This window comes from Psittacula echo, assembly GCF_963264785.1.
Source record: "Psittacula echo genome assembly, chromosome: 4".
NCBI classification, from domain to species: domain Eukaryota; kingdom Metazoa; phylum Chordata; class Aves; order Psittaciformes; family Psittacidae; genus Psittacula; species Psittacula echo.
This window is the reverse complement of record NC_137738.1, coordinates 38,262,798-38,289,255: the sequence shown is the minus strand read 5'-3', so window position 1 is coordinate 38,289,255 and position 26,458 is coordinate 38,262,798. Positions and strand designations below refer to the sequence as shown.

The following is a 26,458-nucleotide window of genomic DNA, read 5'->3' as shown; positions in this document are numbered from 1 at the left end:
AAGTGACACAATCTAGGACTGAACACTGATTCATATACACTGAGGATGTCAGCACTTAAAAGCTTCAGTTTCTAAATTAGCATTGCACAGATGCACATGAAAATCCTGGCACAGTTAATAATGTTCTAGGTATTCCTGGCATTATGTTTAAGCAGAAAAAAAAACCCCAAACCAACACTCCCTCCTCCTTCCCCCCAAAACCAAACCAAACCAAAACAAAAAAACTGTCATTGTACCTGCCAAATTATTAAAATATAGTTGAATTGTTTTGCTTAAAACACACTCATTTTTGTCTTGTTCCCAAATAAAAAGACATCTATTTATCAGTGCATTTTTAAGTCTAAAAAGCATATTAAAACCCTCCTTTACTGTAAGTTTCTGAAAACATTGCTCAGATTCAGTTTCCGTTAAAGCCATCAATCCCAATGGTGTTATTTAAGAATTTTGCTTTGATAATTTTTGCAGTTTGTCTATTTCAGGGTTAACTAACAGGAGCAGCTAAAAGAGTGAAGATCCAACTCTTCAGGTCTGTTGGAATTTTGTCAAAAGAGAGGCTCTAGCTAAAGTCTACACTGCTGGCTCCACAGGACAGCCCTGCCTGCCTTTCTTGTAAGGGGGATAAAAGCAAGTTGTTCTCTCTCCTTTGCTCTTTCTTTCCCCTGTGTCATTAAGGACAGCAGAGGTGTGGTGCTCAGACCTTCCAGCACCAGCAGCTTGGGAGCAGTAGGGGTCTCATGAGACCCCACTTACAGTACTGTGTACAGTTCTGGTGTCCTCAGCATAAAAAGGACATGGAACTGTTGGAACAAGTCCAGAGGAGGGCCACGAGGATGATCAGGGGACTGGAGCACCTCCCGTATGAAGACAGGCTGAGAAAGTTGGGGCTGTTCAGCCTGGAGAAGAGAAGGCTGCGTGGAGACCTCATAGCAGCCTTCCAGTCTCTGAAGGGGGCCTACAAGGGTGCTGGGGAGGGACTCTTCATTAGGGACTGTAGTGATAGGATACGGGGTAATGGGTTAAAACTGAAACAGGGGAAGTTTAGATTAGATATAAGGAAGAAGTTCTTTACTGTAAGGGTTGTGAGGCACTGGAATGGGTTGCCCAGGGAAGCTGTGAATGCTCCATCCCTGGCAGTGTTCAAGGCCAGGTTGAACAGTCTTGGGTGTGAGGTGTCCCTTCCCATGGCAGGGGGGTTGGAACTAGATGATCTTAAGGTCCTTTCCAATCCAAACCATTCCATGGTTCTATGATTCTATGTTTGAGCTGCAGGTGTGATTTTTCCACTGAGCATATGCTCAGGGAGTGTACACCCACCACAGACATTTGCCAGCACTTGTGGCTGGGCATTCAGGAAAGCAGTGGCTCATCACCCTCCAAAGTAGGGGCATTGGATTGACAGGTCTGCTTAGCTGTAGTGGGGGACTGGTCTCACCTCAGCCTTCATGCAATCAATTGGAGGGGAGCTGGGGAAACAGCTCTTGTTAAACTATTAACTTCTTTAGAGCCCATCCACAGCACTCAAATCCCACACCTCTAGGTGCTGCTTGCAAGGAAAATACGTTACTGGTGAATTTCAAAGACACCCTGTATAAAGGAAAACAGGGAGTTGGAGGGAGCCAACCACAGACTTGTCTACCCCAAGCCAGTCCTGCAAGACCCATCACCTTTCCAGCAAGGATATCTCACAGATACCTGTTCCCGGTGCAGACTGAGAGCAGCAGCACATGGAGGTAAGAGCTCCATACACCATACCGTGGTGTAGGTGGGGGGATAGATCTCATGCCACCTACATATTGCATGCTGTGCAATAAATAAGTGGGTGGATTGAATGTCATAGATACATACCACTCCTAAACTCTTATCTGTCTGCACTCATATCTGTGCCAGCTGCTTCTCCACCTACCTAGAGGCCTTTTGGTTATGGAAACCCAAAACTCACTATGATATTTTACTTCTGTAGAGATATATTGCTTACACCCACCTATGAAACCGAGTAGATAACAGATGCTCTCCTGGTACCAAAGAGTGACCTGTTCTCTCAGGTGAGGAGCAGTCCCTTTTTGTGTTATTTATTGAGAAACACAAGTTGAATTAGGAAAGGCAAAGAATACCTTGCTTATTTTTTGAGATGGATAGATGCAAATGGAAATGACAACCAGTCACTCCTCCTCTCATCTATCATCTCTGGAAGCTTGTAGGGTTCACCAAAATGTATGGCTGGCTCAGATACGGGGCCTGTGGTAGCACCACACACTTGACCGGATGACATTCCTTACCTCCCTTTTTGCTAATATGCCTGTTGGGACTCATGTAGATAAAAATAGGCCTCGATATTCACTACAGTGTCTGCTTCTCCTTCCCAGTGATTTGCAGACAGGTACTTGCCAAGTGTCTAGTGACTCATTTATTTGGGAAAAAAGACGACCACAACAATACGATCTGCAAAACCACGCTTTTCCCACTCCCATGTAAGAAACATTTTTAACAACCACTCAGACCTTGTGTAGAACAGCTATTCGCAACCTGCTTCTCTGTTTTTCCCTAAAGAGTGACAAATACAACTGCAGGGCCCCAATTTCCATTACCTTTTGCTTCTTGTAGCCACCTACTCCATGCAAAGTAGGTGTGACACACTAGCCTGGGTCCAGAGATCTATCTTACTAAGCAGAGCTTGGGCAGATATGCATGGACCAAGCTGGTGGAGTTGCCAAGACTGTCCTTGGCAGGAAGCTGTGAACTACAGCTCAAGTACTTTGCTGCTCTGTGATCCTGGACCAACCATCCATTTACCCACTGCAAAGCTATTTTAGTCGGGCTTTTTTAGCAGTTGTGAAATGCTGCACTGTGTGCTCTGAGGTGAGTAGCTGCTGTGTTACCCTGAAGATGTTTTTGTAATTAAGTCCACTTGATCAGTGGGACCTTCACTAAGACATAGATAGACTAGAAAAAAAAAAATCCAAAACCAAAAACAACCAAACAACCAAAATACAAACCATAACCTCCTCAAAAAAAAAAAACAAAACACCAAAAAACCCCCAAACAAACAAACAAAGAAACCCCCCACCCCAAAACCAAAACAAGCATGCCTCTACAAGCAAAGAGATCAACCTTTTGAATCTTTGGTACTTACTGGTGAACTTAAGGTCATTGTCTCTACTCCACCAGTGCAGTACTTGTAGGCGGACTGGCTCCTCAGACGTGGGCTTTTGCAAGGCCAGACCCAAAACAAGGAGCCCCTAGAAGCAAGCCTATTTACAAGTATAAAAAGAGCTAGACTTTCTATCTTTAGTGCCACTTGGGTCTGGAAATCTCAGCAGTGCTCCAGAAAAAGCATTTATACTCTCATTTTACTGAGCCCCAGGCTGAAGCACACAGCAGGAGTCGCCAAAAAGCCACAATGTTTGTGAGCTGCAGAAATGGAAGCAAGAATCCCAGTACTTTGCTCTATGCAGAGGCAGTAAAGGAAGGAGGCAGAAGATGCCTGGGATGGATCAATGCCTATTACTCATAGCTGCCAAAAAACATATTTGAGTTTCCATGATGGAAGAAGCTGACATCTCACAAACACATGAAGTATTTCCATCGAAGGGCTTGTGTTACCCATGTCCTTGGGAAGCAAAATTTCTTGTCATTTCCCATCAAATTCTCTTCTACAACATGTCCACCTGAATGCATACCTACAGTGCTCCTGAGTTTTATTAGGAAGCAAAAAAGCTGGGATTTGTTTACTAAATAAAAATCCTCCAGCCTTCCACCGTCTCACCCATATGCCACAATCTGATCAATACCTACCTCAATTTGAGCATCGTAACATCTCTCATACATGATGCTGAAAAGCCCTGGAACAATTAATTGCTAGACATGACTATTTTTCTATTTGGAAAGCAAAAATTATCAATCTTGGCATTCTATTTTTAAATAATAGATAGAAAATATTTATTTTACAGCATTTTCAAGATCATTTTGACAAAAAGGCAGTTTTCGTCAAGCATCTGACAGACCAAAAGAAAGAACTTTTACAAGAAGCTTCATAGCTCATACAACTACATACAGCAGGTGAGTTCTTGCTCTTTAGATATATTTATGTATGTGTACGTTTCCAGTTTTAACACTTACAAACTAAAAGCTTATATACTGAATTTCAGGTAAACTACTCATGATATAATTACATTGCAATAATAAAATCAGTGCTTAATACGTTCAAAACAGACGCATATGAAAAGAATATAGTACCTTGCCACATTGCTATCTCCCCATGTATACAAATCTATTATGTTTCTTTTTCTTATCTACCTAATTTCTTCAAAGACCAGCTTCCTGTACCAGTTCTGTGCTTACTAACAATGTATAGTTTTGGAACCAGCACAACAAATCTTATACTAAAATTATAAGAAGATAGAATCATTGCAAGTGTGGTGATTGGCAAAGAAAATAAGATTTTTCTCATTGCTTTAATGAGTAATCAGCATATTTGAATTCTTAAACAGAAACAACAACAAAAAATATCCCCCTAAAAGGCTCAGCAGACCAAAATCAAGCAACTGACTCTCGATTGTCTTTAGTTCATTATAAAGACATCAATCTACTGACAAAGACCGTATCTTTGGGCAAAATAATTTCATGCTTTCCACATGCTTTCCACAATGATAGCAATCGGCCACTAGCAATATTGAAAGGAGCAAACATCACGAAAAGAGGATGAGCAAAAAGATTCTATCTGGTTTTGAGCACCAGCCAGGCCTTTGAATACCACTACTGTATAATTAAAGAAAAAGAAAAGAGATTTGGATCTCGGGAGGAATTGATGACTGGCAACAGGATTTCTTAAAATTCATGTGAAAAGAAAGAAAATTAGTAGAAATAGGCTGAATTCAGAAAAACCCTGATAGAACACTCACAAGAAGCATGATTAAAATCAGGTTTTGCAACTAGATTAACATGAAGAGATTCCTTAAAAATATCTTTGGAAATAAAGTGTAGAACTGTGGGACATATCCTCATCTAAACTGAACAGCACAATCGAAGTTCATAGCAGCTAAAATCCTGTCCTGCATATGGATAATATATACATCTATAAATAGGGTAATAATAAGTATAATGAAGTTCAAGCCATAGCAATTAGGCCTGGACTTTGAACATGCTGGCTACTAGGGAGCTTTGGATTAGGCCTATCTCTAGGAAACACATGAGAGTGGAGGAGGGGGAATGAATGACAGAACTACAGCTGCCTAGAAGTAACCTCTAAGATACAACATTGTAAATTAAATAGAAGATGTGAAAGCATATGGAAAAAACATGCAACTAAACATCATGAAGAGATTAAAAGAATTGTGTATAAAAACCCCTTGGAATTTATGCACACATTAAGCACTGATAAAATTTCCTGTCTGGACATAATTTTATTTTAAATTATCTGAAGCAACAGAATAGTTGAATTACTCTTCCTTTCTCACCTTTATACTGGCATGCGCAAGATTTCTAAATCAGATTTTTTCTTTTTTGTGTTTTCTCTTTTTTTTCATTAACCACACACTGCAAACATGTAAAATAACAAGTTCTCGATGCACTGGTTATTAATACCATATGTTTACTTCATAAAATACCTGCAAAACAAAGCACCCTATTTTAAGGGTAGCAACTGTTTCAGCTTGTATATGAAAAAAAAATGTTAGCACAGCATACAAACCTCCAAAGTTCTATTGAATATTTGTAACAATGTGATATAAAACATGATTTAAACATAAAAATATTCATAGTATATAAGACAATCTTCCAGTGGTAGTTACTGGACATTACACTCCACGCATACCATACACACGCATACAGAAACATAAAAGTACTCTCACTCTCTTGCTTCAAGACTGACTAACCCTGGTATGGAATTGCCTTTCTTTCAGAGTAATAGTTGGTGCTCTAAGTATACAGCTATTTCAAATGTATCTGATTCCAAAGTAACACAAAGGAAAGATGTAATCACAGGGCAAGTACGTTGCATTATGAAAAGTTAGTCAATAAATATTGTTCTGCTACAGGAAATGTTGTGTAACAGTTTAGCCACATGGTTTGCAATCTTATATAAAAGGGCAGTTTTTCTAAGTCCTTATCATATTACAGCAAAGGCTTTCTTCAGAAACTTCTTGAGTCTTAACTTGATCGTAGTTATCGCTTTGTTCACAATCATAGTTAAAAAAGCCCAGATCCCCCAAAAAGCAGCCTAGTATGAAGAACAAGTTCTTCAGACAAAAGTCAGTAAGAGCCATGTGCTTTCACATTATCTCAGGTCCTCTCCCCCAAACACATTACACAGTTATACCACCTACAGAAACCAGGAAAAATATATTTATGCCTGTATGTCTCATATACAAGTAGCTTCGCTCCTCCTCACCGTACGCTGCCCTTGCAGCTCCTGGGTGTGTTGCTTCTGTAGCAGACGGGCAGCAGTCGTGAGATGTGCTAATGACTTCTCCAGGTCACACTTCCCAGAGTCCTTTTCAAGCATTGCCAAGAGAACGTGTGTGTCTAAGTGTGATTTTTTTTTCCTGTGTGTTTATTCATTTTTTGCTATAGAAGTTGTCTCTTGGGTTTGTGCTTTGTTATTGTTTCCTATCTTTTTCTCAAAGTACAATATTTTCAGTTTTAACAGCTAGAGAATGTTGAGCCCTCAGAACGGATTTTTTATTTTTTGCGTCCTTTCAATTATTTAAGTGCAGGATGAAGTTTTTGCTCTGTCATACGTGACTTTGTTCTCTGCGTCTTCTCCCTCCAGCCCTTGAAGACTTGTCTCCCTGGGACTTCCCAATGGGCAGCTGCCAAAGGCCTTCTCGTCTTGTCTCTTGCAGTGTCTACAGGGTGGACGAGCTTTGCTTATAATCCCTCAGGATGACAGAGGCATAGGTCACATCTGGGGGTGTGCAGAGCACCGACTCCGAGACTGGGGAGCTGGGCACGGAGCTGCCTGAAACCACCGAATCCCGGAACGGGGATGGGGGTGTCAGTGCTGGAGAGTCTTCCAGAGTCAGTTTGCTGGTCGCCAGCTCCTTGTCCTCCTTCTCTGGGTTCTTCCCGTAGACGTATCCCTGAATGAGCTTCAGCTTCTCGCTCTCCGCTTCCTCAGCCGGGGGAGACAGCGGCTCCTCGCTGAAGGCAGCCACCGGGAAAGGGGACAGGGATGGCTGCTGCTGAGGAGGGGGCTGGTATGGGGGCCGCACGCCGTTCCCAGAGCCTGTCGTGGGGAGGACAGCATTGAAGTCAGGAATGCCAGTGGCAATCTTGTTGACCACTCCTTGCAGTTGGTCCATGAGAGACCGTGGCTGCAGAGGTAGGGTCTTGGGGGACTGCTCAGGCAGGAAGAGGTGGGTCTCCTCTGCTGTGTCCTGCAGTGGGGGGGTTGTCGCCACCCGCCTGTGCACCACCATGGAGGGGCTGCTGGGCTGGTTGAGGCGAATGGGCTCTCTGTCTCCTTCCTCCACTACATTGTACAGAGTCTTACTGCTGATGTCAGTAAAAGTCAGGCTCTTGCTTTGGCCATGGTAGCTTTTAGTGAGGGGTTTGATTACCGCTGTCTGATTGCACCCTGTCTCCTGGTTCTTCACATGCACTGAGAGTCTGTGCCAAGTGTGTTCTCCTTGGAGAGCTTGTCTTCCACCTGGTTCAGACCATGACACAGACTTTCCATTAGAACTATGAATAAAATAAAGATAGGTTTATTTTCATTTACATTATGCAGACATGGGCAGTATAACAAACAAGCTTACAAAAATACTGATTGCTTTGCCTCAGTAATAAACCCCCCTCCCTCCAGTTCTTTATCTCCTCCCAGAAACAATAATGCCTTTTAACAGCAGCAATTACTGTGATTTACATCCAAAGGCAATTAGTCCATGCTGGTTACCCACTCTATAGCCAGCCTGGGAAGCCTAGCCTGTGGAAAGAACTCTGGGAGGGCTGGCTGTATCTAGGTTTGCTAACCCTACTTTGCAGGGGGAAGAAAAAAAAGGGGGCAAAAGTCACAGGAAGTGCTTTCATTAAGAAAGGACTGGGTTCATTAAGAACCCAGGACAAAGCCTCATTTACAGCTTATAAGAAACATTTCCATATTGTTAGAAGAAAAACAACACAGCCATAGCCTTTGGAACTCTGGGTAGAGAAAGGAATTGCTGCTAACCCCTCCTTTCCCTTTTATTCCTTGTCCCTGCTTTGCACTTCAGAACAGATTAGGTATTACAAAAATGAAGGACTCCCAGGGCCTCCATCAGGTAGGAGGCAAACACACTGCTTCCTGAGCAACTAATATTTACAAACCAGGATAAAATGCTGGGACTGAGAACAGTTGGTCTGTGTGGGTGGAGGAACAAGCAACGACACAATCGTGGTGAGTCGAACTCTGCGTCCTGGCTGGATCCCATCAAAACGCTGGGCTGTTTGGCTGACTGAGGACCTGAGGGCCAGGTCTGTCCCTGAGGAACTGTAGTTCTTTTGCATTTCCCTGTACCTCTGCAGGGAGCAGCACTTGAAGCAGAGTGATACCTCATTAGCAGCTTGGTGGGACAGGAAGCTGAGCGGTACTTAAGAAGACCAAACAATTGCTTAATTGCAAGTCGAGCAGTAGAAAACATTCACAAATTATAAGACACATAAATATACCTGAGTGGAAACCAGAGAGGGAGAGAAGTTCTGAGATGATTTATATCTCAGGGTTTCATCCCTCAATAGGCAGAAGTAAACAACGGATTAAATTTCAGACCCTGTGATTTCAGCGCAGGTGGGAGGCAATCCGGGTGGGAGGCTGGCACAGCCGCGTTGCCTCCTGCTACTGCACGCATCAAGGGTGACTGCTCCCCTTGCATACAGCCTGCAGTATTGTTCCAAGTATTCTGTTTTTTCTTGCTCAGACTCCTGTGCTTCTCTTTTTCAGGGAGTAAATAATTACCAGTTGAATTTTGTAAAAGAAAAAAATAAAAATATCAAAAGATCCTTCAGAGCTGGAAGAAACTGATACAACACATATAATGTAATCTGGCAAAAAGGAAAAGAAATGTATGTGACAATGTGGCACTTTCCAGCTGAGCAGCAAATATTCCTGGAGAAAAAAAGAATCTGAGATGGATTCAAGCTGGGAAGTTCATCTCCAACTCCAGACTCTAAACACTGGACCTGTGACTCACCACTTCTGTGGGAACTGGCTCACAAGAAAGGGCCCATCTAAAAAATTCATAACCCACCAAAGCATGTAATTGGTAGGACCTGGAGCAGTTTGAATTTAGATCTTTAATCTACAGGGAAAAACATCAAGTTCCCAGTTGAAGAATGAAACCTCTATATTATACTTATCAATGAAAATATAAGAATGGAGGTTTAAAAGCATTCCTGTTTTGATCAAAATGAGCTGTGGTATGACATTTTTTTGAAGTGCTATAGAGATAAGCAAATGAATGTAACTGTTGGGCGTGAAAGATTTTTACAGTAATATTTTAACATATCAACATCTACAAACTCTTCACACAGGAACACATTTGTCTGCTTTAACTTCAAAACAAGTCTTTTTTTGTAGAGAGGAAAATAAGTCAAGTGGTCTCATATTGTATGTTGCTGATGCTAGAGCTTACAAATACTGCAAAGGGCATTTCTGGAAAAAAATAAAACAAACAAAACCAAAACCAAAACACCAGACCAAACCATAATGATTATCTGCTGTCTCTTATGCTAAGTCCACTTCTGCATCATTTACTTCTTTATATCTAGATCCAGTGCATCATCTCACTTTTGAATCTCTCTTCACACCATCTGTTTAGTCTCTATCTCATTTTGTTCCCAAGATTTTGTATTTTACATCAAAGGCAAGCACTGCTATTTTAAGGAACTCACTACTTCTGTCTTCAGCTCTTCCTCCTATTCAGTTAATTTTCCTCTGCCTCACTCTGAAATTCTGCTCTTCTGACTTCTTTGTTCTGTAGCACTCTCCATTATGTACTTAAGCAAGCCCAAGTCAATGACCATACTTAAACTGTGCTGGGACTGCAATACCCAAACATGAACAAACCACTTAATCAGGATTTGCCTGTTACTGGGGAAGGCTGGTGCTGCCAAAGCACCTTGGTTCTGCTTGCCATACAGACCTTACTTGTCATGACTCTGATGGCCTTGTGACAAACAGCTTTTGAGCCACAGTGGCTCTCTGTAGGGTCAGTCTGGTAATTTCCACTGAGAAATCTCTCTTTTCTGTTACTGTTCTCCATAGTCTCGTTCCAACTCTTTACCTCAATGTGCTGTGTCTGTACACCATTAGCCTGTAAATATATCATGTTTGAGACAGAGTGACAAGACCGTCTTAGAAATACCTGTGCTCTGTCTTGCTGGGCAGCTGGTGTGTAGTGATAATGACATTGACACATTTGGGCAAAATTAACATGCAAGAAAAAGGCTAGTTATGCTGGAACAAACACCAGCCATCTCGAACGGTGTTAATTGACATTTAGACAAAAAGTGAAGATGGGACTGGACAAGCTCAGACCTGAACTGGGTCTCAGTGAGACAGGAGTCAGCTCACTTGTGCAAGTGATGATGACAAACCTGACTGCATGTGGGATGCATGATCACCATTTGCTAAGTGATTGTCATCTTCTTTTTTGAAGGAAGCATACATGGGAGAAGGTGAAGATCAAAATAATCTGCCCGATTAATGGGAGAAGGGATGATTTTTTCACAAAAAGGCAGGAGAGGACACCAAACCTGATCACAACCTGGGTATTGAAAACGTGATGTTCAATTGCACATGACCAGGTGGGACTATTTCATGTTCATCACGTATTTATTTGCCTTTCCAAGCTTTCCCTCTTCTTTATGCAATTTCCCGTAGACTTCGCACTTACTGCCTAGAAGTGAACTCCTTGGAGCCTCAAGAGATCTTAAGGTTTGTAGTTGTGTATACCCAGTGTAGCACTTCAAGTACTATATATTCAAATCTTCGCATCTAGTCTAAATGTTCAGACAGGTTCTTGGATTTCCTACATGAGATAGGTTTACTTTTTCTCTATAGGCAATGACATTCATCAAATTTAAATGCTGTTTCTCAATTTTCACCACAGTTTTGTCTAGAGTTTTTGTATTTTGGGGAAATAGGTATAAGTATATTTCTTGTGTGAATTTTTATTAGTTCCATGACTGCATCTGTTGCTATTTTTTGTAATTCAAAGTGTTGCTTTTAATACATGCATCAATCTTTACAACATACCCTCTGCATGTCTCGGGGCAGTCATTTTCAGATACTTTTATAGACACTAAGCAAGCTGAAAAGCAGCTTCAGTCCTGAATACTTACTTGCAGAAAGTCTTTAAAAGAACTGATGTACCCAGGTCTGAGACTGTGGCCCAAAATACCCCTGCACAGCTATAGGACATGCGGGGCCATGGAGAATTACATGAACTCTCAGTCCCTTGTGCCCGAACCCTTGTCTTTTTTGTCTTGAACATTTTACACATAACAATCTGTAATTGACACCGCATGAAATAAACAGAGTGGTATGTGCCTTGATGAGGTTAAAGCAAAGGAAGCAAGTGAAAGCCACCATCCAAAGCCCCTGTGCATTGGTCAAAACCTATCCCAGCCCAAACAGCAGTTGCTGATGGATGCCATCTTAGGGAACCCAGCAGAGGAATTTCTGCCTTGCCCACAATAGCGCAGTTAGCCATCCACAAGTTTCCTCCAACCCTGCAGTCACACAAGAAGCAGTAATGAGCCTGAGAAAAGCTCTGTCCTGCTGCAGCCTCACTGTTTCTAAGAACCAAGCTAACAAACTTTAATACTAGCACCTGCACTGCAGTGTGTTGCGGGTGCTTTGCTGGTATCTGTAAGGTCTCTTCTATTATTGTCTGGATTTCAGTAAGGCCACTTGGGCATTAAATGTAATGCTTCAACATATTTGAAGTCCTACAACTTTAGCATGTACCACAGATCTTACTTGCCTAGCTCAACAAAGAATATTATACTGACAATGTGTATAAAGGGCAGCATTATAAAAACATTATAATTGCTACTATAAAATTTTAGTATCATGTGAAATATAGAAGCTACGGCACACTTCAGTCGTGCATCCAATTACTAGCAAAGAATCTTTGATTCACCACTCTGGTCTTCAAGTGTTTTGGAAAAAAAAATCAAATAGCTACTATAGTGTTGCTTAGAGAAAACAACTTATTCCAATAGATAATACGAAGTTCAGGATAATAAACAGTCACAAATAGCACGCAAATTCTTTCAGTGTTCAAGTAATGAAGATCAGAAACCTGCAAATCAAAGTGAAATTAGAAAATGCTCTTACTAGTGAATAATTTTTGAATCTGTTTGTTATTAGTTTAATCCCACCAATTATTCAGAATGAATACATCCTACTGGATCACCTTTGTAATTTTTTAAAAGGATTTTGAAGTTAGTGCACAGAAAAAGCATGATGCAAATCACCATAGATGCTCTGATATCAATGGAGAAGCGCATATATGTTATTTGAAGATGTGTCTCATGCTGCACATTTGAATCAATATATATGACAGTACAGCCAATGACAATACTTGAACTAAAGAGTTTATTCAGATGGGATCAAAAAGGAGCACAGCTAATAGAATGTGAAAACTGAAAATTACAGTGTTCTGAGCAAAGGGACCTGGAAAGCTTATGAACACAGGAAGAAAATGATAGAATGAAATTAATTTAAGGAAAGTGTAGGTGGGTAAAACTAAGACAAAATAGTCTGTAGGACTGGAAGGCTGTGAAGATCAACAACCTTTGAAACATATTGTAGCAAAAGAAATGCCGTGGAAAAAGATCTAGAGCTGCTGTTGAATAAGGAAAGCTAATTAATGAGCTTTGAATAAAATAAAACCATAAAAATAGCACATGAATTCTGTGTTCTCTGCTCAAAAGCATCACACAATGGCACAGAGATTAGGAGGTCTTTCCTATGATTGCAGTTCAATAGTAATTAAGATGGTTGGAGGTTTTTCCTTGCTTTCTGTAATCCTCTGTGGTTCTGATGGAAAATGATTTGGGGCACCGCATTTTTACCAGAAAGATACTGACGAACTGGAAGCTGTATACAGAACAGCAACAAAAAACAAAACCAGCATCCAAGACAGAGAAGAGAGTGCGTGAGAGAAAGCTAAAATAGCTGAATATATTGTTTGATTTCAAACATCCGCAAGGCGCTAGCACCGAGTCTGAAAGGTGTTTTACCTAGCATATAGAGGCATAAGTGAGAGCCCTAGATGAAATTACAAAAGGACAAATTATACTGAAAATCCAGAATATTTCCTAATCAATAGCAGTATCAGAGCAGCAACGAATTATGAATGAACTGGGTAAAAGCCTGTTGCTCTGCATATTTGATGCCAAAAAAGTGCGCAGCCCTTGCAGAGGCAGCGGTCAATGAGATCTTTCTCCCACTCTAACTTGTCAGATTCTCTCATATACTTGGGAATGAAATAAACTTCCAACAATTTAAACAGTGCTTGAAGAGCCATCAGAATTGCCTTAGCATGCCAGCATTTTGGATGCAAGCTTAGTCGAGTTGCCACAGGAAGCTTAGTCGTTAGGTTCCTCATTTGTAATGTACAGCTCTCCCTAATATGCTGCAGAAGATAAAGCAGCTAGTAAAGCCTGTGGCTTTTCTGGGTGTATCTCAAAGTTTCCATGGTAACAAATGTGCAGCTTCGGAAGAAAAGAGCCCTGAAATGCAAAGCTGATGCTTCTGAGTTTTTTAATATGATAATAAATATTTATGATTCTATATTTTCATGATTGTGCATTTCTGAACATCTCCAGGATCATACAGAGAATGGAGACAACATCTGGATTTTCCTCAGGAAAAATTCAGACTCACAAACTGCTGCAATTCTGCAGTTCTAGAGACTGACACTCAGATGTGAGGCCAGGCAGTGGTGATGGGCAGCTGGTGATATGACAGACACATGCCTACTGCTCAGCCTGAGCTGGGCTGCCACAGGGAGCTCAGGCAGACGGTTGCTGATGCAGGATGTCCCCTTCCCTTGGCCACAGTGCAGTGCTGCCAGGCCTCTGAAAGCATCAGACCTGGCTGGAGGGAGAGGGAAGCTTGTGGGGCAGGGATGCAAGCAAGCTCCATGCTCAGCAGCTCTGAAAACCTCTGCTGCTTTTCTTATCTGCAGCTGCCACAAGCATTTGAAGCCCCATTGACTGGTTGGATCCCACCAGAGGTGTTTCTCAGGAGCTCATGGGGATAAGGATTTTTTTTTCCGAACTGAAAAAAAAAATCCCAAGCGTTGTCATGCAAAAAGCAGTAAGTTCAGCCTTCCCACTGCTCAGGCGTTTTACAGCTTGTGCCCATGCTTTTTGAATATAAGCTGTTGTTGCATTCACCTTTGCCTCCTAAAGGTACAACCTGTGTTGAACTCCCATTTGATCATTGGTCTTTCCAGACAGACAAGGGGCTATCTATGCCCTAGGAATCTGCAGCACTTTTTCCAGATCAGAAAAGAAGGGCAATATTGTTGTCAGGCTGGAGGCTAATAACAAAATTTTTATACTGCTCTTTACACTGCCTTTGTAAAGTTTGCCTTTCAGGGTGGCAAATGGTTGCTGCACAGGCCCTGTAAAAAACACTACCTTTACAAATACCTGATGCATTGTACACATTTCTTCTGATCTGTTAATCAGAGTGGCATATTTGATTGAATTAGGATCACTGCTACCTGTCCACAAATAGCATAGGCTCAGAGACATATACAGAGCTAGAACACTTTGTCGCTCATTAGAGGAGCTACACAGCATCTCTGGCTCTAGAGAAACCTTGCTGCTAAAAATGCTGTGTCAGTGGATCCCAGGCAGCTTTCCTCCTCATCACCGCACAACCTTCCCTGGGGCAGGGAGCAGGACTGTTTCACATCTGCAGTTTATCAGACGAAAACAAGCATAAATCCTTCCTGGAAGAAATGAGGCGAGGCCTTTCTGTTTCTGCAACAGCTAGCATGTTTTCTCCACAGGGTTTGTGCTCAGAGAGGGTGGTGTTTGCACTTGTTTCTGAAAAGCTGAATTTTGCTGTTGTTCACTGAACAAGGAATATGCAGAATCTGAACATCTTTCAGTAATTATATCAAGGAAAATTTCTCTGCTGCTGCTTAAATATACTTTAGGGCAACTGCTCCTAGGCCACATTCTGCTGGTTTTATTTACATGTGCCTGCTCACAATTTCCCTGCTCTGCAAATCCCACCAAACCGATGTTTTCTGTGTTCCCTCTGCTGGCTCTGCAGCAGCAGTTCACTAACAAGCACAGTCAGCAAGAGCTGTGCACAGCAAAGGTGTTTTGCAGTGAGACAGCCACTAGGTTGTTTAAAGCATGCAGGATAATGTTATCTCCATGAAAAACTGTAAAAAAAAAAAAAAATGACTAAATGGAAAAAGAAGATAAAATTAGTACAAACAAACAAAAAGGATGCATTTGCAAAGATGTAGGAATTTACAAATAAAATAGAAGTCTTAAAAAAAAAAGGCTGAAAAAAATATATTCAGTATCCTCTTCATCACATCTGGACAATCAGATTAAGGCATTGTGCAGAACAGGGGAGATAAGCAAATTTCCCATTTTTAATGGCATGCAACACATTTGTTCCATCATTAGACATGATAAACCAATGAGAAAGAGAAAGCAAGGGATAAAACCACTCTTTGTCATGCAGCTTCTCTTACACATTCACTGCAGTGTGGGATTTTTCAAAGCTGCACATGTGCCGACGGACACTGGCTGGTGGGCGAGAACTCTGGCTGCCTCTTCCTGAAGATTGAAAAGAAAAAGACACCCAGTGAGTGGTTATACACATGTGCACACATGGTGGCTATACCACTCAATAGGGTGCCTGTCCCTGACCTACACCTAAGGCCCACTCTGGGCTTTCCCATATTTTCTCCTCTTGCTACCTCAACTTCCCCATAGATTTCTCCTTGATTCTAGCATAGTACTCTTTAAAATAGGTTTATGGTATTCATGCCTGCTTGCTTTCTGAGCCCTGATGCACTTTACATACCAGATTGCAAGGGCAGATGTGCATCTAGCTGTCAAAGGGACTTGTTCCCTGGTATTCCCAAAGGAGGGTGAAATGATGAAAAAGGCGCATCTGCCTTTCTCATCTTATTTACAGTAGTATTGCCAAAAGGTTTTGTTAGTGAAGTTTGCGCTTCCTGCTTTCCTGAATATTTTCTTTCTTTTACTTTTGAGCTGCAGCTGAATAGTCACTAGCTTTCATTATATGTAATTTCACTATATGTGCTTCTCTTTTTTCAAAGAAACATTTGCTTTATTGAGGTAGATGCAGAATGAATAGTCTCCTTGATGCTCTATCTGCAGGGCAAATTCAAAAAGAGATTGCAGATTGTGGTTTTGGCCATTAATGTAAGACAAATTCCACTTTATTTTTCTCCTTTTCCTTACCCTACCAAGTGGATGCAAACTCTCATTTGCCTTCCTCAGAATCAATAAAAATATAAACACACGCGCGTGCTTTGACAAGAATCTCAGGTAATTTTGCACATGGAATGTATCAATGAATTTCTGCAAAACAAAATTGTCATTGTATTGCAAATAAAATGCAAATCAAAATTCAGCATTTCTCCCCATTAAACAATCATAGTGCATGCTTGCCAGACTTCTGTTTACCTCAAAACAACAGATTCATGAATGGTATGTGCAGGTACTACATACTCAGTACAGCTGCTTATGAGCCAAACAAGCCATTCTTCTCACCACATACTAAAGCACAGGAGCACAGCATGATGTACACAGAATGCATGCATACCCATTTTGGAGAGGTAGATGCCTTGAGATGACTTCTGAACTATTATGAATAAAACACAAATAAGACACTGCTGAGCAATTTTGTAAATCTACTCACTTTGAAGTTTCTAGAATTCTTTACCAGGTGTAATGGGATCTCTGAGGTTTGACAATTTGGAGGCAGTCATAATTAGGAATTTAGCTACTATGCACACCCTATTAAAGTTACAGAGATTATTAAGCTTTTGATTATACAGAATATCCAACACTTCTATAGGCCTCCTGTTTTCTTCATCTTTTGACAGAATAAGAGCTTTCTACTTTAAGTTCTTGCTTTTTTAAGAGTCAGAAATTAGTAGCTTATTCAGTCCACAGGAGCTAATTTTACAAAACAAGTAGCAACATGCAGTTGATTATCAGAGAGAAAAAATCCAGTTTGAAATGTATTTCGCACACACGCAGTGCTGTATGCACAACAGAAGGCACACAGCCATGAAGAGCCTTGCTCAGGGACCCTGGAAAATGTGGAAGACTTTTGCTTTGGAGCACTGCTTGGGACCTGGATTTTTCTGAGTCAACCAGCTTTGCCAGCTATCATCCACCAGCTACTGCGGTTTGCTGTCTCTTCTGGCTTACTTAGTTGCATCCCTTGCTTCCCCCCTTGTTTTCCTTCTTACTCAGATATACTCCTGGAGTGAGTTCAGAGCATTTTGCTCTCCAAGCTTTGAGCATCTGTAGGTCTTGTTATGAAATCTTCCTATGTGAAAGAAAGAAAAAAGCCTGCTTCCTCAGGCAGTCCAAAATGCTTCCTAACATGTTCAAAATACAGTAAACTCTTTTCTTACTGTGGGCTGCAGTTGTGTTCCTCAGCCAAAATCAAACACAGATATTACACATAATAGAGTATGCATCCCTCAAATGCCTCTCCGGTTTGCATTTTGTGGGAGGCTGTTGTTAAAATGCTGCCAAGCTCCATCAAAGCAGCGGTCTGACTTTTGGTCAAGATCAAGGTCAAGACCAATCCCCATGTGGTGATATACAGCATATACACTACAGAAATCAGCTCTAAACCTCAAGGTTCATGCTTCAGTAGAATTTGTATTTATAGTGAAATTTAGATTTACAGTGTTATGGGAAATGTAGTGCAAGTGCTGATTATGCAGTGAATTATTTTGCAATTGTCAAATCATTGTCAACTGCATAAATAATGATAAATAATAATAAATGTTTTGAAGCATTCCATTTGAAGTATCCCTGTAGACTTGCTTTGTCTTACTAGTAGTCTGTGCTAATACTGCACAGCCCTTAATTCAGAATTAGTGCCCAGATCTCTGTATCTCTCTTTTTTTTCTTCTATTTTTAATTGGGACAATTGTGATGCTTTTTTCTCCCAGCTTTGCAGGCAGCAATGGCACTTCACATATATTTCTCTGGTTACCAAAAAAATCACGTAGCCTGCCCATCTTTACAGTATGAGCATTAAGGGGTCATTTTTGGGGCAGTCTTCTCAAGGGCAATTCCTGCTGAGTGGTTATTTGTATCTTAAGCCCAGAGGCAGGATAGATCTTCTGTGCATTTGAACAAGGAGTTGGCATACCATCATGAAAGTGTCTGAACTGCTTTCTAATGAACCCCTGGGTGAAGTAACAGGGAGTCTGGCAGAGGAAGCAGGGTGGCATTGCAGAGAGTTCCTGAAAGAAGTGGTTTAATTGCTTTACTTCATGTTCTTTGAAGCAGAAAAATGCTTCTAGCCAGTCCTTCAGAACAGGGTAGGTAACAGGCCTGTTGAAATCTGCAGTGAGGATTATAAAGGATCTAAGGGAATAGTCACTCTTGCCCCTATTTTTTCTCTTAAGTGTAAATGAATCATCCCACGAGGCAAACAGCTGTGTCAGGATTGTAGGAAAGTGTAAATTAGTATCTGTAGTGATTTATATCTGAACAGCTGTGAAACTAGAAATGTTCACCTCCTGCTCTGGAATTACTCTCCCTGCTCAATCAGACTCCCCAGACTGACACAAATTGAATGAATCTGTCTGGTGTCTAAGATGACTGAAGCACAGGACACTGTGTTACTATCATTTGAAGCCACAGTCAAAGATCTTCTAAACTAGACATTGTCCAAGCTGTAAAAAAAGCTTTGCTGTTCCACACAGTCAAAAACACATAGAAGAGCATAGCCGCAGATTTTATACAATCCAATCTAAAACAACTTACCATCAATAACACTTAGAAGAAAGCAAGGTGAGGAGAAAATTCAAGAGAAGTGCTGATGTCATAAAGCTGAAACTTGGCGTGATAGCCCTGAATCATCCCCTAGTTTTTCAGAACTTACATATAACCCCTAGCTTTTAACACAGGAAAAGAGGATCCTTGTGCCAGGTACTCTGTGGCACGCTGCCATCACATCCTAGAGTTGTTCCTGCTCCAGCATTCACACTGACTGTCCTCTGCACTCCCAAGGAACAGCTCAGCAACACCAAAAAATTTCTTGCCTGCTTCTCACCTCTTCAACCCTCTGGCAGTGTGGAAGGTGACTGGGGAGGTAAGCACACTTTGTATGTAGAACCAGGTAAACTGGTTCTGATGCACCATTCTAAAGTACTCAACTCAAATCAACCCAAATCCTCTTACTCCTTTAGATCCAGCACCTTCCTAGGCAGAAGCATGTTCATCTTCTGATGTTTGTGTCCTTGAAAGCTCAGGCTTTATGTATGGTTGTCATGGCTGGATCAAAAAATATCTACATAAAAAGAAGCAAGACCATGTCCTCTTCCTCTAGGAAGAGGACCTGAATTTTCAATACCTTTTTTATGAGCCAGGACCTATGTGACAAAAGATTTCTGCAATATATATTTCACTAAACCAGTAGATGAACTTGGGAAGATGCACAGGTTTTTGGTACAAATTCATTTTTAAAACACAAGTCCTGAATTCCAGACTAAGTGATAGCTGGAAATAATTGCTCTCAGTTTTAACTTAATTATGCTAATCAATGGTGCAATGGCCATATTTGGAGACAAAGAAATCATTAAGAGCTGTGGAGCAAAGAGTACTGGAAGTAGGAGGACATAGGGTCATTCATGCTTGGCAGGCAGAGTGAGACATACAGGTAATTATCATCAGTGGAGGACTGATGAGCAGGAGGAATTTCAAAGCACACTCTCTGTGTCGAGTTATAAGCATCTGCTGAAGGGTCATGGTCACCAAGGAGAACATAGTTCCAGTAGGATGCCCAGAGAGACCCAGCTTGGAGCTGCATGGCTGGGACAGTGCAGCTAAGGCCACGTTTCAGGTCACCGCAGGCTATCAGGAGCCAGCTGTGCACCCAGAGGAGCACTCCAGCCTCCCCGGCTGCTCGCTCCTGCTGCTCTGCCTGCCCCTCCGTGCCAGCACAAACCTTGGTGCAATTGATCCATCAACTGACAGGGAATGTCAGGGGTGGCTAATCTGGGCGACAGCCAGACCACAAAAAGAAAGGGAATAAAAAAAATACTATCAGTTCCCTGCTCCAGTTTGCAGCATGGATGTCTAGGCTCTTGTCCCTGCCTAAGTGAAGTGACAGCATGGGGTAAAGGAAGGCTTTGTGTGTCAATTCTGGCTTAGGGCAGCTTAGATCTTTTGTGAATTTGCAGGCTATGATAGCCCAAAGTGGACACAGGTAAATCTCTTGGCTGCCCAGGATGGTGGCAGGAGAGATTTTTTGGGATAATGTATAGAACCCTAAGGATTAAGAAATGCACATAGCTTTATGTTTCAGAGGATATGGGACAGTAAAGGAGGAAGGACTACTCACTGACTGGGGACAACAAAGATGCTTGGGGCCACACTTTGTACCCCGTGGGAGTCTGTATCAGAGAATCATATAACGGTTTGCTTTGGAAGGGGCCTTAAAGTTCCACCCCTCCTGCCATGGGCAGGGACACCTTCCACTAGACCAAGTTGCTCAAAGCCCTGTCCAACCTGGCCTTGAACACTGCTAGGAATGGGGCAGCCACAGCTTCTCTGGGCAACCTGTGTCAGGGCCTCACCACCCTCACCACCACTAATGAAGAATTTTTTCCTAATGTCTAGTCTAAATCTCTCCTTTGGCTTAAAGCCATTCCCCCTTGTCCTGTCACCACACGCCCTTGAACTGCCCAGGTAAGCAAGCTCCCACTGCCCAAACATGTCAGCTCCCACTACAGCCCCATGAGCCCACACTGTGTACATCTGAGCTCCTTGTGGAGGTCCTGGGCTGCCTCTGGGTGCTCATGGCACTGCGGGTTAGTGCCAGCTGGCCCAGCCCTTGCAGCCCACGGCTCAGCTCAGCAGTGTTAACACCACCTGTGTGCCTAATCTGCTCACTGCGTACTTTCTGCAGTCATCTGAGCTGCTGTGGCTATGCTTTCAAGAGTAGCCCCTTGTCAGTCCTTGTCCATCGGCTCAAAGTAGACAAACCCTCCATAAGACTCCGGGATTTGCCTTTCTTTCTTTGGTCGGTTCCTCCTTGGGTATTTTGCTGCTGGCTGTCTGGTTACTTGGTTGTTTTGAGGCTTTGGGATACAAAAAAAATGAATACTGTGGAATAAGTACCAACTTCCAGACAATCCTTGATCTGCGAACTAAAGGCTTGCAAGCCAGCCAAAAGAGGCTGAACTAAACTCAGAAATTACCCGGCTTGTGTCAGGAAAACAAATGGCCAGAAGAGAACATAATAGAACATTTTCCATGGAAGCAGAGGGAAAGACTAACAAGAGCTTTAAGTAAGAAAGCTACAGAATCAGACATTCCTGGCTTTAACACACTAAGGAAAGATGAATAGTGCTGGGTAAAGAGGATATACTAGGTAGAAGGTGGCTTGCAGATGGGCATTTAAACTGAGCCTGTGATTCTCTGGGACTGATCAGACTGAAACCACAGATGCCAGCAACCATCTATGAGTGAGAACCTGCTAGAATCGTATTGGGGGCACTTTTTTTATTAGAGTTTAAGATCAGCTTTGACATCTCCAGCTGTGTCACTGCAATACAGCTGAACTAATCTAATGATTTGCTGCTGAAACAGGCAACTTTTACCCTGTTCCTCAAACCAGGGGCAGCAGGGGCACCTTCTCCGGTGCTGACATTAGTGTTTACATGACCTTGAGATCTGGCTGAAGGACAATCAAGCAGACAACAATTCACTTTTTTTCTCCCTGGTAAGGTTAATTTTACAGGGTGGAAGAACACATCCTGAACTCCACAAAAGAACCACAGAGCAGAGAAGGGGAAACAGCTTAAGTGAGATAACTGAAGCAGCAAGCTAGAAATGGTAAATTTTTTATAATGTAGTAATAAGAAACCTGGAGCTTTTCAAGTGGGTTTTAAAGTGACAAATTGTGTGATTACTTCTAGCCTGCACATTTTGCTGTTTACAGTGATAATGTCTTCTAACTTTTGCTTGTCAGGTGTGGGAGGCTGAATGCCAGAGCTCATATATGCTCTGAAGAATTAGCTGACTTGTTATTTCGAAATTAAATAGTCTTTAACAACTTTAACGTGGAGGCAGATGTTCTATTGATACAATATACTTTCGTTTTCAACCCACACTTAAAGTGATTTCTTAGAGTCCTTTGGCATAGCAGAGAACATAGTTTCTGTCATTGGCCATGATTATTTAGTGACAATGTGACAGGTGATGGCTTCTGTGTGGACACAAAATCTGTCGTAGTCTGTTTTGCAGACTTCCAGATATGGATCTAGAAACCCCAGACAAACATCTGGCAATGCTGATTGGCAGATCCATTCGGGGTCATTGGAGCAGATAGCTAAGAACTGAGACCAGAAAAGAATGTGGTCAGATCTCTGCTCTGCGTATAAATGGTTCTCAGTATGCTTGGGGCAAATGGAAAACAATATCGGAAAAACAGGAGAAAAAAGCATCAAGCCATACTAGCCAAAAAAAATACAAAAATAAAATGAAGTCAAGCAGGAAGCAACGATGGAGATTTTGAAATTTCTTTCTCTTTTCTTAACAAACTCTTAAATCACTGCAGAGAAAAATAAAGAAAAGAAAGTTGCTCCACTACGATACTGGACTGAAAGTAACGCTGTTTAATCACAACAAAACCCTGCTCAGAAAATTTAATTTCTAACAGGATGGAAAACCATACGTGCCTACAGTCCCTTAACAAACATGGACCATCATCTCTCTATGGGGGTGTGATCTGCCTATGAAATACAAAGTCTTGCTAAGAATCAGGTACTCTGTCATGCGCTTGCAGCATCTGCAGTTTGTCTTGCAGTGTTTTGTTTTGTGGGACATTTCTGAGCAAAGGGGAGTGCTCATCACTGGCAGGGATAAACTCAGTGGACAAGCCAGAATCAGCAATGCCTTTCACATCAGTGCAAGAGGTGACACCCAAGAGTGCTGTCCTCTTCTTGGGCTTTTATGTGATTGTGTGTCCCTAAGCATGGAAAAGGATTAAATAAATTAGCAGTAGTTCTGTATTTCACATTAGTAACTGCACTGAACTGCTGAGATGAATCAAGAATGTTTTTCAGACTGCATCTTAATTTAAGGAAAAAACCAAACCCCTATATTAACTGTATATAGATGTGTATAGTGCTTGTGCTGTTTTCTAGCTTTATCATTATGCAGAAAATATCAGAGGATCACCTGATATCTGTCAGTGCTCAAAGTTTTGTTCACCTCCAAATTAGCTCAAAGATGTATGAAATCACAAGATGCCTCAGAGATCCCTGCAGAATAAACACTTGCAAAATATCCTGTGTGTTTATTCTAGCAAGTATTTGTACATGAATTACTGTGTGTTTGTGAAATGCCACAGCTCTCTTTGCTTCTGCTGAGAGGAGGTGAATAACTGAGGCACAGGGCTGAAACATCACACCTTTCAGGACAGGAAGGTGGTAAAATGAATTGTTGACTTAGAGAAAGCTTTAAGTAGTCTCTAGAAGAATTGTATTTCAGTTATTTGTTCTATTCCCATTTGAAAATGCTGAATTATATAAATAAATGCATTTAAAAATTTTATTTTTGACACCCACCCAACCATGGATTAGTGGTATTTTTTCTAAGTATGTGCTTATGAGAATTAGAGTCTGACTTTTACGTGTAATCAGGGAAATATACAAGGTTTTTAGATGCTTATCTGGATGCAGTCTTCAACACCTATTCATTTACCTGACACTCTTAAAAGGAGAAGATTTCTTCCTTATTTTTCTCACAGAGAGAATTCTAATGAAAACAACGTGAAATTTGGCACTAAGCAGATAAACATCTCTTTTTTATACCTACATGTGAATGCAACTGTTTGTATCATTCACTGTTAAGTTGGTGTATTTTTCTTTCATCTTAACTGAATTATTATAACTACGTTTCAGAATAAAAATGACATAAATAATATATACAAATACAAAAATACAAGGAAATGTAATAAGTGATCCAGTCAAGCAAGAAATTAAATTACAAGTGGTGTCCTTATTCCTGTGTTTTATGCCAAGAAAGATACAAGCCTTCCCCAGGATTTCTGTAGTTCTGCTTTTTTTTCCCTGCAGTCAGGAAGCACAGATTGTGGTACAAAACTGTAAAGCTCCCCTCTGATGTGATTGTGTATCTATGTGTCATTGTGTTTAAGTATTGAGATTCATTATACAAGGCTGCCTGGTGCTACAGCAGTGCTCCAAAGTAAAACAACATTTTGTGGTTCAGCATCTTGAGAACAGCAAAACAAGAGAAGAAGCTGTAAAGCATAGCTCTCCAGGAGTCATTTGTTAAGAACTAGGCTGCACTCAGAGACCATTCCTTGGGTTTATGTCCTGTCAAAATCTCCATGGAGAACAGAGTTGAGAATATCCATGAAAGGAAAGTGGCAAAATTGGGGACTTCTGAAAAAGGGAGGAAATTACATGAATCTTACACAACAGCCTGTTCATCTAAAGGGACCATCCAAATAAAATGTGGCTCTGACTGGTGACAAAGAAGCAGGATCTGGATGGGTGCCTAGGGTGCAGGTACTGTGCCCTGTAAACTAATTCAGTATAACCTGGGTTTTGTCTGGGGGTGCAGGGGGGTTATTCCCATTGCTCTTACTGGGAGGCCACTGCAGAACCTCATTGTTTTTCTAATTTCTTTCTCTTATTATTACTTATTACTATATTTAGTCTTAAGCAGCCTCTGTTCAGTCACAGAAGGAAACCCATATGGATAAGCCTAAACTGCCAGACCTTTTGCCTTGTACTTGATGACAATTGTCCCAGTCACATCTGTCCCCACTCCTTTTCCTTAGCTTGTTTTAGGAATGACGTGGGATTGGTTATGCATGTGCTGGGACTCCCTTAAGCTGGGATAATTTGCAAGGAAAACTTACAGGGCCTTATGTAATCTTGCCCCTTATTTCTCATTAAAAGGAATAAGTAAATTCTCTTCCTCCAGACTGGTTATCCTGCATATATATACACAGGTACACAATTTGGTATACACATTTGCCATGCATGGTTTTTAAATAAATATGATTTTTAGTATTCATTTAAACAACTAGAAAGAATGTGAGAGTGGAAGCAGCATAGGGTTATTTATCACTTATTCTGTGTTTTTTTGGTGCACAGGACAGAACTACATTATCTCTATTAAAGCAAATGCAAATTTAAGGCTACAGAGGACAACATTAGATGTAATTATGTAGTTCAAATTTAATGGACAACCCAGAAGAGATTGCTATTGTATTATTAAGTTTCACACTCCCTTATTTTTGTTTCTTTCCAATTCTTCAACATCAGTGTAAGCGTCCCTTTGGAAACATGTAACTGTCTTCTGGGAGTTTTAAATATTCACTTAAATCAATATACTGACAAGGACTGAACAGCTTGACTGAGTGCTGAATTTTCTTATTTGAAATTCACATCACACACATGAAAGAACTGGGTAAGAGATATTACCTGTCACAGTGCTATGTCTTCACAAAATCATTAATGGCTTAAGCCCATGAAATAGCCCAGCAGAGCCAGCAAATGTACCAACTGCTGCGAGAGATGTTTGGCATTAAAACCTTCAACTGTCCTTGTGAGCATACAAGATGCTTTCCAAAAAATTCACTGCCACCTCAGAAAAGGGTGAAGTTCTACACTGTATAGCAAAGCTAGGCAAACAGCAGGGAGGGCTGCAATGGGGAGATGAGTCAGGCCAGAGCAGGGTGCCATCCACCTTTCCTGTGACAGCTGTGACACCAGGGAGCCACACCAGCGCTGCCACATCTTCAGCCGCACTGTGAAGGAAGCAGACTCCATGATATGCCATGGGTGGGACGCAAGGGCAAACCAAGTGCTCTGTGATTGTGGAGCCCTTTGCCCTGCTGGGGAGCTGGCAGCTGCAAAGACATGCACCCGCACTGCGCCTTGCACCCTATAGCGTCACTGCTCTACAGAGTCAGCACCAAAACCAGGGCCTGGACATCAACATTTAATTGCTAGGTTAACGGAGAGATCACATATCCAATGACAAATTATTTAAATAAACAACCTGTCCTTTATAATTTTTCTCTCCATCTTCTTTTTCTTTTTAATTGTTGCATTATTTCTCAATTGCAGGAGCTTAAAACATTTCTGTTCTTTCAAAACTCTCTTCCATAATATGCCTTTCCACTCTGGGGAAAATCTCAGTAGGACGGCTATGCAGGCCCAGCATA

The 26,458-nt window shown here is 41.5% G+C and overlaps 1 protein-coding gene across 2 annotated transcripts in view; it reads right to left on the bottom strand.

Annotated features, from left to right (window-relative positions):
• Positions 1–6,440: 6,440 nt before the first annotated feature.
• GRM1 (glutamate metabotropic receptor 1) overlaps positions 6,441–26,458 on the bottom strand; it is a gene marked incomplete at its 5' end in the record, with an annotated part of 170,642 nt that continues 150,624 nt past the window's right edge. The window contains one exon of one of the 2 annotated variants that reach the window (XM_080616429.1): positions 6,441–7,680. In XM_080616429.1, coding sequence (XP_080472555.1) covers positions 6,843–7,680 — 838 coding nt within the window. In that variant the 3' untranslated portion in view covers positions 6,441–6,842. Of the gene's footprint in view, positions 7,681–14,938; positions 15,799–26,458 lie in introns of those variants that run through there. The other variant, XM_080616430.1, reaches the window with a different exon arrangement.